Below are 17570 nucleotides of genomic sequence, written 5' to 3'. Positions count from 1 at the left end.
TAATTTTGGATGGAAGGGCTAGCAGTCCTATTGGGTTTTTTACTGTGCTGTGTGTCCTTGTTGGAGAGATTCATCATCTTAACCCCATCCTAGCAAGCCCCAGCATCCCTTTAAGTGGGTCTCTATGCCTGGGGGTGGGAAGGACTACCCAATCACATGCTCAGGACCTGCCCTACCTGCTCCTGATCATAACTAGAAACCTCTGCCTTGTATGGACACATAGGTTCAATATGTGGGCATCAAAGTCCACCCTCTTTGTCTCCGTAGATATGCATTATGTGGGTGGCAAGAGTTTAATTCATCTTCGTGACCACTGGACTGAAAATTAAGAATGCAAAATTTTTAAGTTGTCTCTGAAACATGAGTGGAGGGGAAATCTTTCAACATTTGTGGTTAATAGTGTAAATGTGAAGCTGCATACCACTATTTCCAATGGGGGAGGGCAAATCCATATTAATGGCCATCGTTTTGGAATTTGATCTACAGCAAGCCTATACAGGTGCGATGGTCAGGTATTGCCACGTACTTTGATTTCAGGCCGAAGTGACAAGGGGGATCCCCTTTCAACTCTGGTCCAGACACCCCTGAATATAGAGACAGAGATGCAGTACAAAGTAGCATGGGCGCCAGTGGACAAGGTAGCATTTAGCAGTTGGAGACTCTTGAGGAGGAAACATGGTCGGAGGTCTGTAGGCCTGCAGTGGCACATGGCAGCATCTGTGAAGTGAACCTTGGATGCAGTGGTATAGAGACAATACAGGAGTCCAGTTAGAGGCAAGTGCAGGTAGATGTCAGGATCAGAGATGTGGTCAGAAGACAAGCTGAGGTCAACACATAGGTGGTAGGAACAAAGTCAGTATCCAGGCCAGAGTCATACATGGAAGAGCAAGTGAAAGTGTGGTCAAAACAACAAGCCAAGGTTAAGATCAGCAGTTCTGCGAAGCTTGATCAATGTCAAGCCAAGGCTGAGACCATGAGCTCAGCAGAACATGATCAGGAGCAAGTCGGAGCAGCAACATGTAGGAAACAGGAGCAGGAACACAAGAGCACAGGTCATAGGGTAGCTGAAGATCATTCAGTTTTCTCAGACATTAGTCCTTCCTTTAAATAGGGAGCTTGGCACCAGTTCTACAATTGGGCATGCACCAGTGCATTCAGACGTGTGCACCACCATAGTACAACATGCGTTTGCATGCAGATGCGCCACCGTGTGAGCCCATGCTGGTTACTTGTCTGTGACCCCAAGATTTCCTTGTCTGCATGCTGTTAGCATCCTGACAGGTCTACGAAGTTTGAGTTAAGCAAGAACAACTTATATATTTTTCACTTCCATTGCTGACCCCCAAACATTTTACAGGCCAACTCCACGTTTTTCGTAGACACTAATAAATGACTGATCAAAGAAAAATGTGCATGTAGTATGTTTCTGCATTGGAGCATCCTAAGTATTACAACCAGGATCAGTGAATGTTGGGTGCAATGCAGGGGCCCCAGGTCTGTGGATAAAGTATCAATGGACTACAATTGTGGTCATTCACCACACTTGTGCCTCATTATGAACAACAAGTCTCTCTGTCATGGTGGGATTCCTTTGACTAAACAATGTCGTTGGCTGAAGAGCCAAGCATGTCCACGCCAAACTCAATATATGACAGGAGCCAGCATTGAGAGGAACCCCAGATTTTGTAAGGCCTGTTTCACACAGGCATCAGCTTATATAAGAGCAGTGTGAACAGTAAGCAATTACTGCTTACTGCCCTGGGATCTCATGCCCTGGGAACAGGGCATGAGATCCGATTACAGATTTAATAGGAATTTACAACTGCTGCTTTGTTGAAGCTTTTAAAGTACCATTCATTTCCGGTTTGTAAATGTTGAACACAGATCCTAATGGGAGTGCTGCTTGCCACTTTAAACAAGCTGCTATCAGGCTTCAGCAGGCTTTCAACAAGCTTCAAGAAGTGATGAAGCCTGCTAGCAGCATGTTTAAAGTGACAATCAACTCTCCCATTAGGATCTGTGTTCAACATTTACATCAGCATTCACAAACTGGAGCTGAATGGTACTTTAAAAGCTTCAACAGAGCTTGCTGAAAGCTCTGCAAATGCTTTGTCATAGCTTGCTGTTCACATGCAAGCTGAAGCCTGTGCGAAACTGGCTTAAGTGGAGGGCAGTTTGGGGGTAGGCGGCTGTGGACTATGAGCATGTTTAATTTTACTCTCTAAATATTGGTGCAACATAAAATAGTCATAAAAAAGGACTTCTCCTTTAAAAACAAGACCCCATTGCCTTGTTACAGTAAGGTAAAGAAATATAGTTTGAATGAATTTAAGAATGTTACAAGTGATAGGAGCAGATAAGAGGTTTTTTTTTTCTTTCCATTTTCTTTTTTTCTTTTTTAATTTAATGATGTGGGTTGTCCTATGATTGCAGCTATGGTGATGCCTTCCTCCAGACAAACACTTAACTAGCACTAACGAGGCCTAAATTCAGTGAATGAGACCGAGGTCTAGCTGCATTTATCCCGGGTGCCTATGCATCTTATGAGCGGATTATGATGTCTCAATCTGCAGCAGCATGTAGCAAATGAACAAACCATGGATGGATTCTGAAGACACAAATCACTCAGCTACCTACAGGCAATTATCGCTAACACTTCAGTGCCGATCCGGCACCAATTGGCCAACTATTTTTTTTTTACATATTTTAGCTGGGAACAGGGCATGAGATCCGATTACAGATTTAATAGGAATTTCCAACTGCTGAAAGTGCAACTTGGTACAAGCAGAGAAATGCAGGGCAGAATTATACTTTTATTGGTTTAAAGAGGAACTTCATGACTAAGGCATACCAGAGGTAGTAAACCCCTTACCCCATAGACCGCTAGGCCCCCATAAACTCCACCTGCCACTTGTACTGAAAAGATCAGCCGGACACTCTTTGGAGTCAAAATTGGCCATAGCTGCCATTTAATAAAATAAAAAACATTCAAACATTACTTTGAACAGAAATATAATAGCAATAACAACAATGACTAAGGTTGATAATCCATGGAGGCACTAATGAACCAAGAACAGGTTTGTATCTGCGGAACCCCCTAAGGGTCCCCAGCCACAGAACAATGGCTCAAGGACAATCCCAAATTTCCACTGACACCTCCATTTTCACAATTCCCAGTTAATCCACCAATAACTGGGATTAAACAGAGGATACTATACCTTAGATTGTGCCTTACTCTGAAGTTACACAGTCAATTTTGGACGCCTCCAAAGACTCCAACCGCAAGGCCACCTTGACTACCAACCCGTCTAACATCAAACAGGGCAGGAGGGTGGGAAGTTTCTTCGGTGTCCGTTGCTTCGAAGTGAGCACAGACTTTCCAAGTCCCTCCTTGCCACCATTGCAGCCCCTCCCTGAATTTACATTCCCAATAATCCAGGTATGTAACACCATAACTCCTACCACCTGTATGTCCTGTCTTAACCCTCTAGCTCCTAAACTTCTCTGCTAGCCCAGTCATACCTGCCCATCGCTTTTTTTTGTTTGTTTTTTTGCTTCGGGCCTATCTATCCTCTTAAGGCTGGCATGCGCAGATATGCTGAAGATCTCTGCTGTGTCCCAAAGGCCAGCACATCTGCGCACAAGTGGAATCAAGAGCATGTCTTCTTCACCTAGGAGAGAATAGAGGAAATTCTGGTCTAGAGCACAAAAAAAGTCAAACGCACTTAAAAGAAAGTATTCATTTGTGAGAGAGGGAAGGGACTGAAGCCAGATGCAAAGAATTTGTTTTTTGGGGTGAAGGTCCACCTTAACTCAGTCTTGTGATTTCACACACTACAAAGCCAGGGAGACCTCTCAACCACTCTACTGCATCCTGGATTACCTGCCTTCTACATGGACTTAGGTGATGTTTTTGACTTTGGCTCCGTTCACACCAATACGTTCTTTAGTGCTTTTTGCAGAAACACACTACAGTCCATTTAATACGGTTTCCAATGAAACATGTTCCATGATTTTTGAGCTGCAGTATTTTTGCAAAAGGGTCAGGGACTTTTTTAAAAGCAAGAAGCAGCGTTTTTGCTACAACAGAGTTCAGTGGTGAAGGTGCTGAAATGCATGGTGCCGCGTTTTTGCAGCGTTGTGTGTTTTGCATTTTTATTCTGCCCAGCAACAAAACAAATTTCCACTTTATAAAAAAAAACCAGCTGAGCAAAATTCAGTAAAAAAAACGTCAAAAATGTGTGTAGAAAAAACGCAAAACAAACTGCAAAAAGCACTGGAGAAAGCATCATACATGCATGCATATATGTGAACCAAGCTTTACTGTCCAATGAGCAAGCTAAAAAGAAGATACAAGAAGCTGCTCTACTGGACCAGAAAATAAGTATGTTATCTGCCTGGCTGTGCAGTGTGGCAGATGGGTATAAATCACAAGACTGACTGAACAGACTTAAAAACTACACTACGCATATGTGTATTTCAACTACATATTTAACTATTTCAGTTCAGCTAAAAACACAAAATATCATCCAAATATGGTTTACATCCACTTTAACCTGCTGCCGCCCACGTAACACATATGGGTAGACTTTACCACCCACACGCTGTACATACAGTGTGTATAGAAAATAATCACCCCCTTTAAAATAATCACATTTTCTTGCTTTGCAGCCTGAAATGAAGACAGACACAGTTTTTGTTTTATCCACTTGTATTTACTTAGTGCAATTTATAATATCCAAGTGAAAGATATGACACCAGCATGTCAGAAAAAAAATTGAAAAAATTCAAAAACAGAATCACTGAGTTGGAAAAATTACCCCCCCCCCCTTGTGTCAGTATTTTGTTGAACCCCCTTTTGCTTTAATTCCAACCTTTACTCTGTTGGGATATGTCTCTACTAACTTTGCACATCCACACTTTGCAATATTTGCCCACTCTTTTTTGCAGAACTGTTCAAGTTCAGTTGCATTTCATGGTGACCGTTTGTGGACTGCAGTCTTCAAGTCATTCCACAGATTTTCAATGGTGTTTAAGTCTGGGCTCTGACTAGGCCATGCAAGGACATTCACCTTTTTCTCCTCCAACCACTGTGGGCTCATTGTTGCTCTGTGCTTTGGCTCATTGTCATGTTGGAAGGTAAACCTTCTTCCCATGGACAACTTTCTGGCAGAGGGCAGCAGATTTTCCTCAAGAATCTGACAATATTTTGCCCCATCCATTTTTCCCATCTACCCTGACAAGTGCTCCAGTCCCTGCTGCAGAGAAACCCCCATAATAGGATATTGCCACCTCCATGCTTTACTGTAGGAATGGTGGGATTTGGTTGGTGAGCTGGATTGGATTTTCGCCAGACATATCGTTTAGTGTAGAGGCCAAATCATTAATTTTTAATCTCATCTGACCAGAACACCTTTTTCCATGTGACCTCAGAATCTTTAAGGTGCAAAGCTCAGTGGTAATAGCATGTGGCTTTTTTTGGGGAGCTGCTTTTTTTCTTGCAACCCTCCCCTACAAGCCACATTTGTGGAGGATTTGTGATATTGTTGTCACATGCACACAATGACCAGTCTTTGTCATCAATTCCAGACACAGCTTCAGAGCTGCTGGAGGCCACTTGGTAGTCTCTCTGACCAGTTTCCTCCTGGCTCTTTTATCCAGTTTGGAGCGACATCCTGATCCAGGAAAGGTCTGTTTTGTACCAAATACCTTCCACTTCTTAATTATAGACTTCACTGTGCTTCTATGACTGGATCTTTTGACCATGACTTGCCACTTATAGTTGATTGTTTGCTTGTTGTTGCACTATCGGGGACGGAAATGCTCTAGGAAAGCTCTTTTCTTGCTGAGCTAATCAAAATGACTACAGCTGATCACAGTTAAAAGTCAAATGGATTTGTGTACCATTGTAAAGGTGATTAGCTACACCTGGTTGAGTTTACTAGTAATTTTTAGGAGGGGGGGGGGGGGTTGATCCTTTTTCCAACTCAGTGATTCTGTTTTTTATTTATTTTTTTCTGACATGTTGGTGTTACATCTTTTACTTTGGGTATTTTAGGTTGCACTGAGTAAATACAGCTGGATTATACAAAAATGGTGTCTGTCTTCATTCCAGGCTACAAAATGTGATTATTTTAAAGGGGGGGGGGATTCTTCTTTATACCCACTGTATGAGTCACAGGTTGGTCAATGTTTCTGTGCTGAGAGAGTGCTCACAGCATACTCCCAGCATGGACACCAAGTTGTCAAGGACAACCATCTCCACTAATGATTTGTAGCCGGCGCAACCAACTCCTAGTCAGGTAATCACTGTGACAGCCAATCACAGTAGTCACATGATTACCAATCCTTCCTGCCTTCTCGGGAAATATAGAACCTTTTAAGGGGGTGTCAGCTTAGGCAGGAAGGAGTTAAACAGCTTGAAATAATTTTTGTATAGGAAGGACTGAATAGATTTTATGTATTGAGTTTTTAACCCTGATGAAGGGGGTCTGTGATCTTTTGAAATGTGTTGGCACTTATGTAAGATTCTTGAACCTTTTAAGGGGGTGTCTAGGTAGGCAGGAAGTGGTTAAACAACTTGAAATAGTTTCTGTATATGAAGGACTGAATAGATTTTATGTATTGAGTTTTTAGCCCTGATGAAGCTCTGTGATCTTTTGAAATGTGTCGGCACATATGTAAGATTCTTGAGACTAACAATCTTCATGTGGACATTAGGAACTTTGTTTACACCAATTTAGGATATTCCTCAACAGAATGCATCCCATCATCTCATTTCTCCCATGGTTTGAGTCATTCTAGAAAAAAGTAATTAAAATTTTATCTTTTATGCCTCACTCCCCTTTTCCTCAACACTCTACTTTATTTTTAACTGCTTTTTAACATATTGCTATGGGTACACATGGGGTACGCCATATTGTGATAGTGTGAGACCCTGGCACAGTGAGAGTTTAGCAAACTGGTATATGACACAGGGCTCATTCCTGCAGCCATTGAGAAATACTGTGAGAGCTGTGATTGGTCACAGCTTGTCACATGGTACAAGGCTTTTGTGAATAGTCCTGTACCATGTGACCTCTTTGATCAGTCACAGATTTCACATGTAGTAAGCAATGATGTCAGAAAGTGACATCTTGAAAGTGACATCTTGTTTACTACTGTTCATGTGATCACTGATTGGCCGTCTGGCCATTGCCTATAGACAGTGGACTGGAAGCAGAGGCGATGCGGGATAATGTACCTGTATGTCAGCCCGCATGGGGGGGCTCCTTTGTGGTTCACAGAGCCCACGCCCTTGAACCCGTGATCTGTGTGTCACCCGGACACAGCAGCCCACATTACTTCTGTGTCCAGGTGGTCACATGTCATTGTACCATGTGATTGCTGTGTCAAATCACAGCAATCACATAGTAAACAATACAAAGTGAATGTAAAGGTCAGTTCTCACTGTGAGAGCAGAGAGAATCAATTCTGCGGCCTGTGAGTGTACAGCGACCTGTCAGGCTGCGTGTACACTCACAGACTGCTGTGTCAGCCACCCCGGTGTCCCTGATCATTTCCCTAGGGTCCCTAAACACTGTCCCAGCGTAACCATAATAAAAATGCAGCCAGCACCTGTTACCTGTCCCAGTGCTCACAAAAACTTTGCCATACACCATACCAATGTCCTGATCACTGCCATACCAGCATTCTGATCACCACCATACGCCATACCAGCGCCATGATCACCACCAAAGGCCATACCAGCACCTTGATTGTCATACTCCATACAAGCATCCTGATCACCCCCATACACCATACCAGCATTTTGATCACCCCATATGCCATACCAACAACCTGATTACCACCATAGCCCTTACCAGCTTTCTGATCACTGCCATACGAGGGTTCTGATCACCTCATATCCCATACCAACAACCTGATTACCGCCATAGCCCATACCAGCTTCCTGATCACCACCATACCAGCGTCCTGATTACCACCATACCTCATGCCAACGTTATGATTACTGCCATACGTTACACCAGTGTCCGGCATTTTAGGGTCTCAACTGATCAGTTTTCATATATATATATATATATATATATATATATATTATAGTTTGTAGACTTTCTTGCTTTCACGAAGTAATATGCACTGTTTGGGGTTATTTTTACAATTGCAGTTGTCATTCAAAGTGTGACAGTGCTGAAAGTTGAAAATTGGCCTGGACTGGAAGGGGGTTAAAGTGTCTGAACTCGAAGTGGTTAAAGGATATGTCATCTTAAATCTTTGATGCAATCCGTAGAAAATTGTCTGTGATGTGATCATCTGATAATTTCTTGCTTTTCAGATGCACAGTATATTGTCTGTAAGATGAACAATTGTTCAGAGAATGTGCGGACAAAACCCTTTCCGGGATACATCGACACCAACTCCCTCATTGTCCAGGATGAATATGTCTTTGTTCAGGTGAGTGAAATCTAATTTTTTTGTAGACAAAAATGTGTTAGTGAAGTCATGTTCATTTGTATAGTGATATAAAGATATGTATTATAATGGTGGAACAAGGCAGGGTTTGGTCTCCAACTTTGACCCGAGTGTGGAGTTGTCCTACCTCTGGGTTTCATTGTGAGATGAAACAAACTTCCTGGCTCCTGTTTTTGAAGTTCCCACAATATACTGTATACATTTCTATGAGAAATCCTCTAGGGAGCTGGCCATTTAGGTGTAGCGCTACCCATATAGGAGCCACTTGTATCTTGCTCAGGCTTTTTCCTAGATATTCTCTCGTAGCCAAGCACACAGCATAGCCAGGTGCACACAATTTCTGCTCATTACTCCAATGATCAATCTATGGATTGTAGTTTTTGTTGTTTTTATTTTGTTTTAGAACAGGGATAGGGAAGGGATATAGTGGGAATCTCCTAATTGAACTATTCACAATGGAGGACAGTTTTCTCTAACTAGATCTACGGGTTTCTTTAGTAGAACTGTGTAGCAGACTGTACAAAGCATGGGGCAAAGTCCCTCTGTAGAAGTACAGAACATAGTGGACAGTTGCTGTTTTGGACACCAGCCAGTTTCCCCTGTAGCTTACACCCAGCAGCTGACTATCTAGGTCTCAAGAGGGTGTAAGCAGCACAAGTCCCAGCATCTCTTGTAGAACAGTCTGTACTCACAAGGTCCTTGTTACAGGTCACCTTCCTCTGATATCAGACAGGATCTGTAGACATCTACTGTACCTCAGTCAGCTCTCCAAAAACACCCTTGGCTTCAGAATTCTGGCCTTCAGGTTGGCCACCCAAGACCTCCTGGCAGCGTGAGCCAGGGGAAGCTGCCACCTCCCTGGCTAGAACTCCCTTCTCAGAGGAAGAGGAAGAAGAACCCAGATCCCATGTGCTCACTGAATATAAATACTAGTTCCTAGCACGCTGAGGGGCAGTTCTTGTAATTGGCTAGAGCTGCACCCATATTCATGCTGCTGATCTGTCTGGATCACTGCTGTTCACCCAGAACCTTCTGAAGTAGCCTGGATACAGAGGAGCCAATCACGGCAGCAGCACTGTACGCCACACAGGATGCACTTGTAGCTTTCTGGTAAGCAGAAAAACTATGTTTTGCCTATCAGTTTCTTGTTAAAGCAGGAGACCACACTATACTAAACTGGACAATACATTGTACATCCTAGCAACCTATCTAGGAGGGTGCTACATAATCATTATGGTGTCATTGGTTTCTGAATTGGAATGTATAGAGGATGCATTTTATAAAGCGAGTTCAGGAAGAATACTTCAAACCAAGCTTAGGCTTTTAAAGCTGGCATTTTTTTTTTGTAAGCTGACAAGTTTTATTTTTTTCTTTAGTAATTTTCCAATGTCCAGCAATATGTTAAGTAGAGTTAGGAAAATGGCAAGGCACTCAGTGCATGCACCAGTGCTGCCCCATGGATCCAACCCAATCCCAGCACCTGCCATCACCCTCTCAATCCCCCAGTAGACTAGCACCAGTCATTACACTTTCTTCTGAAGAAGGAAGAGGATATGGCGTCATGTGCCCTGGATTAAGGACTCACAGGAGGCGTGTATAAAAATGTTTAAAACGTTGCAAGGGTAAGGAGGATTTTGGGCAGATGTGGAGTAAAACTTGGATTGGGCTGGATTTACATCTGTCTATTGCAGTAATGTGCAGTTACAAACATGGTTTACCATGCATTACCACAACCTATTCATAATGAATCACCACTAGGGACATTTTTCCTTCTTGTCCCTGTGACACCTGTGCAATACAAGCATCACCCAGCCCTCTTCCTCTAAACCCAGGATGTCATGGTCACACCCCCTGGGGAGTGGGTCATTATCCAGCCAGGGCTCATGGTACTCTTTGGACTTAGTAGCACTCACCATTACATAAGCACCGCTTAGTCCAGAAGGAAGGAAAACCAATCACAAGACCAGGACTGCAAGAAAAAAAGCATGTATAGGGTGTTTCTTTTTTTTTTTAAATAGATTTTGGCTTTAGGGAGTAGAGTGGAAAGCTGGAGTTCCACTATAATCAGTTTCTATCTGTAAATGAACATCCTCCCACCAAGTTCCTTGTGCCTTGTGTCGGGAGAATGTTAACTCAAGTTCTGTTCTCGCAGCTGCAGCACCCTCTGGAGATCTCTTTAAAGCCATGTCTGTCATAGAGAATTAAAAACTTGTGAAGTCTGCAAGTACCTGTGTTAATGTTAAAATCGATCCATGTGTCCCTGTGGAGCCCCTTTGCTCAAAGGGCAGCCAAAACAGCAACCAACTAAAATTCCCTTTCCTGAAGCCAGACTTTACAAGATTAATTCCACTTCTTCACTACTGTAGGTGTGCGGCACTTTTCATTTAGCACTTTGTTGTTTGCATTATTTTATTAAATGAGACTGTCAAAAAGAAATATAGAACTGTAGCACTAGAGCCAGTAGAACCTTCGAATTTTCACATGGAAATTCTGAAAAATTGTCTGTCAGAACAAACTTTCTTACCATCATTGAGTCAACTAATTGATTCAAAAGCTGTTACAATTTTGCCTAGACCTGCTACTTGGAGGGAATCCCAAATTTAATAACAGGTTTTATTAGAATATGTACAATTATTCAAGAAAACCACATTCATAGTTAGAATTTCATTTTTTGAAGAAAAATGTTCCATCCTGCTCCTTTAATTTTCTCATCACTACAGTAGAATTTGAAAGTTGATTTTGCCCCACTAACCATTAGAAAATTGAATGTTTTGCAAGAAAAAGTTCAAACTACTGTAAATTCTACTGGAGTATGGCCAGTAAGGATAAGCTAAGGTTCCTTCAGGAAACTGGGACAGGAGAGCAGATTGCTGGCCCAATCAGCTACAGCCATGGAATTCACCACTCACAGCAAAACATAACAAAGGGGTGGTTTTGCTGGTGACATTATTGACCCAATACGGCCACATTGTCGCTAGCTACATGAAGAATCAGGCCTCAACTGTTTCAACCCTGGCAAACTGACAACACCAGAAATCTCAAGAGACGTTGTCGTGCTCTTGAACGACTGTAGCATAAAACCAAATCTCTGCAGGGCTTCACCCTATATAAATCTGTCCTCCTAAAATATCATTCCTCCCTCCATGCTGCCAAACAAACCTACTTCGTCTCTCTTATTACCTTGTCATCCAGTCTTTGTCAGTTTTTCAATACCTTTAACTCTCTGCTTTGTCCCCCGCCTCCTTTACCCACTAACTCACTCACTGCCCAAGAGGTTGCCAATCACTTCAAAGACAAGATTGGTACAATATTTACAACACATCCACTATACAGATATCTTCCCCACTTAACATACCTTGTCTAAAAGCACAGTCAACACTTTCCTCTTTTGACTCGGCTACTACTGAAGAGATTACCTAACTGTTCTCAGATGCTCACCTAACTGTTCTCAGATGCTCACCAATTGTCCCCTGGATCCTGTTCCCTCACAACTACTACGGTCACCCTCTTCTTCTATCCTATGCTCTATCACTCTATCTACTGGCACCTTCCCCTCTGCCCTCAAGCATGCACAGACCACTCCCATACTTAAAAAGTCCTCAATGGACCCCACCAACCTGAACAACTTAAGACCCATCTCCTTGTTCCCATTCACCTCTAAACTTCTAGAACTCTTAGTCTACAACCATCTTAGCTCCTACCTCACTGAAAACAACCTTCTTGACCTTTCGCTCACAGCACTCCACATAAACGGCCCTACTAAAACTTGCTAACGATTTTCTAACTGCTGAAACTAATGACCACTACTCCATAATCTTACTACTAGACCTCTTTGCAGCTTTTGATACTGTTTACCACCCACTCCTTCTCAAAAAACTCCACTTCCTTGGTCTCCAAGATTCATCTCTATCCTGGTTCTACTCCTACCCATCACTGCGCTCCTTCAGTGTTACCTATAGCTTTCTCCTCTCCACGTCCTCTTTCTGTTGGGGTCCCCCAAGGATCTCTTCTTGGACTCCTTCTCTTCTCTATCTACACCTCCTCACTTGGTCACCTGATAACCTCCCACGGCTTCAAATACCACCACTATACCAATGACACCCAAATATATCTCTACTCCTCACTTCACTCCTTCAGTCTCCTCTCTCATTACTAACTTTCTAACTAACATAGCAGCATGGAAGTTGCACCACTTCCTTAAACTAAATCTTTCTAAAACTCTTACTCACTCCTACATGGCTTTTCCATCAAGACCAATAATACAACTATCAGTCCCTCCCCTCAAGCCAGGGTATTAGGTGTAATCCTAGACTCTGACCTATGTTTCGGCCCCAAATTCAAATGCTTTCAAAAGCTTGTAGACTTCACCTCTGTAACATTACTAAAATGTGCCCCTTTTTAACCAATGAAACCACCAAGCTACTCGTTCACTCCCTTGACTATTGTAACTCCCGTCTCATAGGCCTACCTCTCTATAGGCTATCCTCTCTTCAGTCCATAATGGATGCTGCTGCTAGGATCATTTACCTTACCAACCGCTCAGTGTCTGCCACCCCTCTCTGCCAAACCTTCCACTGGCTTCCGACTGCCCAGCAAATTAAATTCAAAACACTAACAACAACATACAAAGCCATCAACAACTCTGCCCTGAGCTTGATCACCAATCTTATCTCCACGTATCCCCCAAACCATCCTCTCCACTCCTCTCATGATCTCCTGCTCTCAAGATCCCTTGTTTCTCCTCCCATGGTTGTCTCTAGGACTTTGCCAGACCCTCTCCCATCCTCTGGAACTCTCTACCTCAATCTGTCTATCCCCTACTCTGGCTGCCTTTAGGCGATCCCTGTAAACTCATCTCTTCAGGGATGAGATCCGCATCCGAATGACATTTATCACTTCCATCAGGTACAGTTCCCACAGTTATAACCTTTTGTACCACTTGCCGCACCCTTGCCGCATTAGATTGTAAGCTCTGAGTAGGGCCCTCCTAATCCTCTTGATTTGATTGTATTGTAGCTGTACTGTATCCCTTTATATTGTAAAGCGCTGCACAAACTGTTGGCGCTATATAAGCCCTGTATAATAATAATAATAATACTAACATAGCATTGCCATGTGATTGTACATTGAGCAATGACATTCTCCATACAAGGCCATGTGGACATATTAGGTCAACGATGTCATCAGCATCCCTGTCCTTTTGTTACATGAGGCTGTGGGGTGGTGAATTCCATGGCCGCAGCTGGTTAGGCCAGCAGCCTGCTATCACATGACAGTTTCCTTTGGGTTTGGACTGAACTCTGTTCGACCCAAACCTTATCTCATCTTTATTGGGCATTAACCATTGTCAACTTGGGGTGGAACATGTAACATGTTCCAAAAGGTGAAGTTATTATTTAGTCCAGACCTGCTACTTGAATGGAATCCCAGATGTATTAAATAGGTTTCATTACAACATGTACACACAGAGGCATATTTACCATGAGGCAAACAAGGCATTTGCCTTAGCATTTTTTGCAGGGAGAGGGGAACGCCCCCTTGAAGAACGGACGCTGGTTGTCCTGTGCCAGTTCCTGTGTGGGGATGCTGTACCTATCACCGGGAGCAGATGGCGCTGTGTATGAGAAGGCTCCGTCGAGCACCAGGGCTAGGCGGCAGGTGGAAGAGAGGAGTGAGGGGAGCCGGGGAGCGGCCATGAGACTCCTGGAAAGCTGGGGTGGTGAGTCTCTCCCCTTCTCTCCCAGGGGTGTGGGGTGGGGGCAGGTGGGGGCTGGGGAGGTGTTGGGCGGTGATGGGGGGTGGCAGATATTTTGTGTTGCCTAGGGCAGCACAAAACCTAAATACACCACTGTGTACACATTCCTAGTTAAAACTGTTTGTCTGAGAAAACATTTTCTTCTGCATTTCTGAATTTTCCTGTAACCATGGTCCAAAATATATGTTGATTTCCCCCGTAAGAAAATCAGATAAGCGTTCCAAAAACTAACATTTTCAAACAAAATTCTACTGGTTTATGGTCACTAAGGACAAGCTAAGGTTTGGGAAATACTGAATTCAACCTAAACCCATGGGAAAAAGTGTTATATCAAAGCATGCCACCAGCCCAACCAGCTGTGAAATGGAATTCCCCAGTAACAGAAGGACGGGGATGCTGGTGACTTCATTGACCTAATATGTCCACATGGCTATATTTGGATAATATCATTTCCCAATATTTTTGGCCAGTCACAACATTGTTGCCCATTGTATACATGGCAATGCTATGTGGCCATATTAGGTTAATGATGCCACCAAAATTCCTGCCCCTCTATTAGAGGGAATTCCATGGCTGCAGCTGATTGGGTTGGCAGCCTGATGTCATTTGACAGCATTCCACAGTAAACCCTAGCTTATAATTACTGGCCATGCACCAGTAGAATTTCATGGTTGGGGTAAAATTGATATTCGTTTTCAACTGTAGTCATGAGAAAATTCAAAGGAGCAGGATGGAAAACTCTTCTCGAACTAACAAAATTCTAACTGTGAATGCAGTTTTCGTTTGGCAAAAATCATACATATTGTAATAAAACCTGTTTAATTGGTCTGAAATGCCATTCAAATAGCAGGTCTGGATGAATTTTTTAGAGTTATGGAATGAAATTAGTTGACTCAATGATGGCAAGCAAGAATGTTCTAACAGACAATTTTTTGCATTTGGGAACTGACTTTTAACCTTTTGTTTAAGCACTACTGCAACAGCCTATAACCAAGGGGCAGAGGTGCTGGTGACACCATTTACCTAATATGGCTAGCTTAAAGCAGACCTGGACCCACTTTACACACTCCATATGTTCTTCTTACTCCTCCACTTACTGTTACAAAATAAAAATTATTTTTTTTTACCCCAGATACCTCTTTCAGGGGTCCCAGGCTGGCTCTATCTCCTTTTCTCGCCTAGGTGAGAATGATGTATCCCCCCTCCCCAAAGTATTCTGGGATACATAAGTTATTCATTTCAGGAGGCTTTAAAGCAATCTCAAGAGCACTGCCTTTGCATGCGCTAGACAATTTTTTGTAACCTGTACATAGGAAAGAGAATAAAAAATGCAAAGGGGAAGCAAAGTTCCCTTTTAAGTAAGCTAACGAAATATTCAGAAGGGCCACTGCTGCAAGAATCTGCACAATGTACACTACTCAAAAAAATTTAACTTTGAAAACCCATAAGATCTCCATGGGGAAAAATCTCATGCTGGATATCTATACTGATATGGACGGGGTAATGTGTTAGGAACGTAAGGATGCCCCATCGTTTGATGGAAATTAAAATGATCAACCTACAGAGGACTGAATTCAAAGACACCCCTAAAATCAAAGTGAAAAAATTATGCAGCAGGCGAGTCCATTTTGCTGAAATATAATTGCAGCAACTCAGAATGGTCCTCAGTAGTATGTATGGCCCCCACGACGGATGGTGTCCTGGGGTATTTCCTCCCAGATCTGGACCAGGACATCACTGAGCTACTGGACAGTCTGAGGTGCAACCTGGCGGCATTGGATGGACCGAAACATGATATCCCAGAGGTGTTCTATTAGATTTAGGTCAGGCGAACGTGGGGGCTATCCAATGGTATCAATTCCTTCATCCTTCAGGAACTGCCTGCAAACTGTCGCCACGTGAGGCTGGGCATTGTCGTGCACCAGGAGGAACCCAGGACCCACTGCATCAGGGTAGGGTCTGACAATGGGTCCAAGGATTTCATCCCGATACCTAATGACAGTCAGGGGGCCATTGTCTAGCCTGTAGAGGTCTGTGTGTCCCTCCATGGATATGCCTTACCAAACCATCACTGACCCACCACCAAAATGGTCATGCTGAACCATGTTACAGGCAGCATAACATTCTCCACGACTTCTCCAGACCCTTTCACGTCTGTCACATGTGCCCAGGGTGAACCTGCTCTCATCTGGGAAAGGCATAGGGTGTCAATGGCGGACCCACCAATTCTGGTGTTTAATGGCAAATGCCATTCAAGCTCTATGGTGCCAGACAGTGAGCACAGAGCTCACTAGAGGATGTCGGGCCCTCAGGACACCCTCATGAAGTCTGTTTCTGATTGTTTGGACAGACATTCACACTAGTGGCCTGCTGGAGGTCATTTTGTAAGACTCTGGCAGTGCTCGCCCTGTTCCTCCTTGGCCAAAGGAGCAGATACTGGTCCTGCTGATGGGTTAAGGACCTTCTATGGCCCTGTCCAGCTCTCCTAGAATAACTTCCTGTCTCCTGGAATCTTCTCCATGCTCTTGAGACTGTGCTGGGAGACACAGCAATGTTTTTGGCAATGGCACGTATTGATGTGTCATCCTGAAGGATGCAACCTTTGTAGGATCCATGCATCACCTCATGCTACCAGTAGTGACACTGACCCTAGCCAAATGCAAAACTAGTGAAAAACATTCAGAAAAGATGAGTAGGAAAAAAAATTGTCAGTGTCCTCCACCTGTAAAACCATTCCTGTTTTGAGGGTCATCACATTGTTGCCCATGTAGTGCACCTGTTAATTTCATTAACACCAAAGCAACTGAAACTGATTAACAACCCCCTCTGCTACTTAACTTGACCAGATCAATATCCCAGGAGTTTAATTGACTTGATGCTATACTCTGATTAAAATGTGTTCCTTTAATTTTTTTGAGCAATGTATAATGGCATCATGGTTGCCTCTTGCAAACAGTCATAAATGCTCTGCTCTTCGCTTCTCACCTCAGCTCCACTGTCCAAAGATTCCAGCTTCAAACAGTCCATGACCATCTGAAAACCGTAAACAAGACGTAGAAATGTTACTCAACTTCCAAAACTCTACTTGGACTCTTAGGAGTATAGCGACTCTATTTCTACTTCTTCTCTCATGGTTGATGTATTGTTTAAAGCTCATAAAAATAGGATATTTTCCAAGATAGGCAGTTTTTGCTGTTACAGCCTCAAAGCTTTATGAAACAAGGAATTTTCCTAAAGAAAAAAAAAAAATAATAAGGCTTCACAAAAGTAGACACCATGCATTTTTGCTTTGTGTTAAGAGCTGGCACATGCACAATGCGACTACCACCTGTTCACAGGCAGG

The 17570-nt window shown here is 43.1% G+C and overlaps 1 protein-coding gene across 8 annotated transcripts in view; it reads left to right on the top strand.

Moving 5' to 3' along the window:
• The window catches only part of SORCS1 (sortilin related VPS10 domain containing receptor 1), a 1076837-nt gene that overhangs the window by 692169 nt on the left and 367098 nt on the right, over positions 1 to 17570 (top strand). For all 8 annotated transcript variants that reach the window (XM_089660690.1, XM_089660686.1, XM_089660688.1 and 5 more), the window contains exon 7: positions 8336 to 8454. In XM_089660690.1, coding sequence (XP_089516816.1) covers positions 8336 to 8454 — 119 coding nt within the window. The remainder of the gene's footprint in view (positions 1 to 8335; positions 8455 to 17570) is intronic.

This window comes from Staurois parvus, unplaced genomic scaffold (assembly GCF_062004578.1).
Source record: "Staurois parvus isolate SC_StPar_1 unplaced genomic scaffold, SC_StPar_1.0 ptg001263l, whole genome shotgun sequence".
Lineage (NCBI taxonomy): Eukaryota > Metazoa > Chordata > Amphibia > Anura > Ranidae > Staurois > Staurois parvus.
Note: the sequence above shows the minus strand (reverse complement) of the source record. Positions and strands in the feature narration are given on the sequence as shown.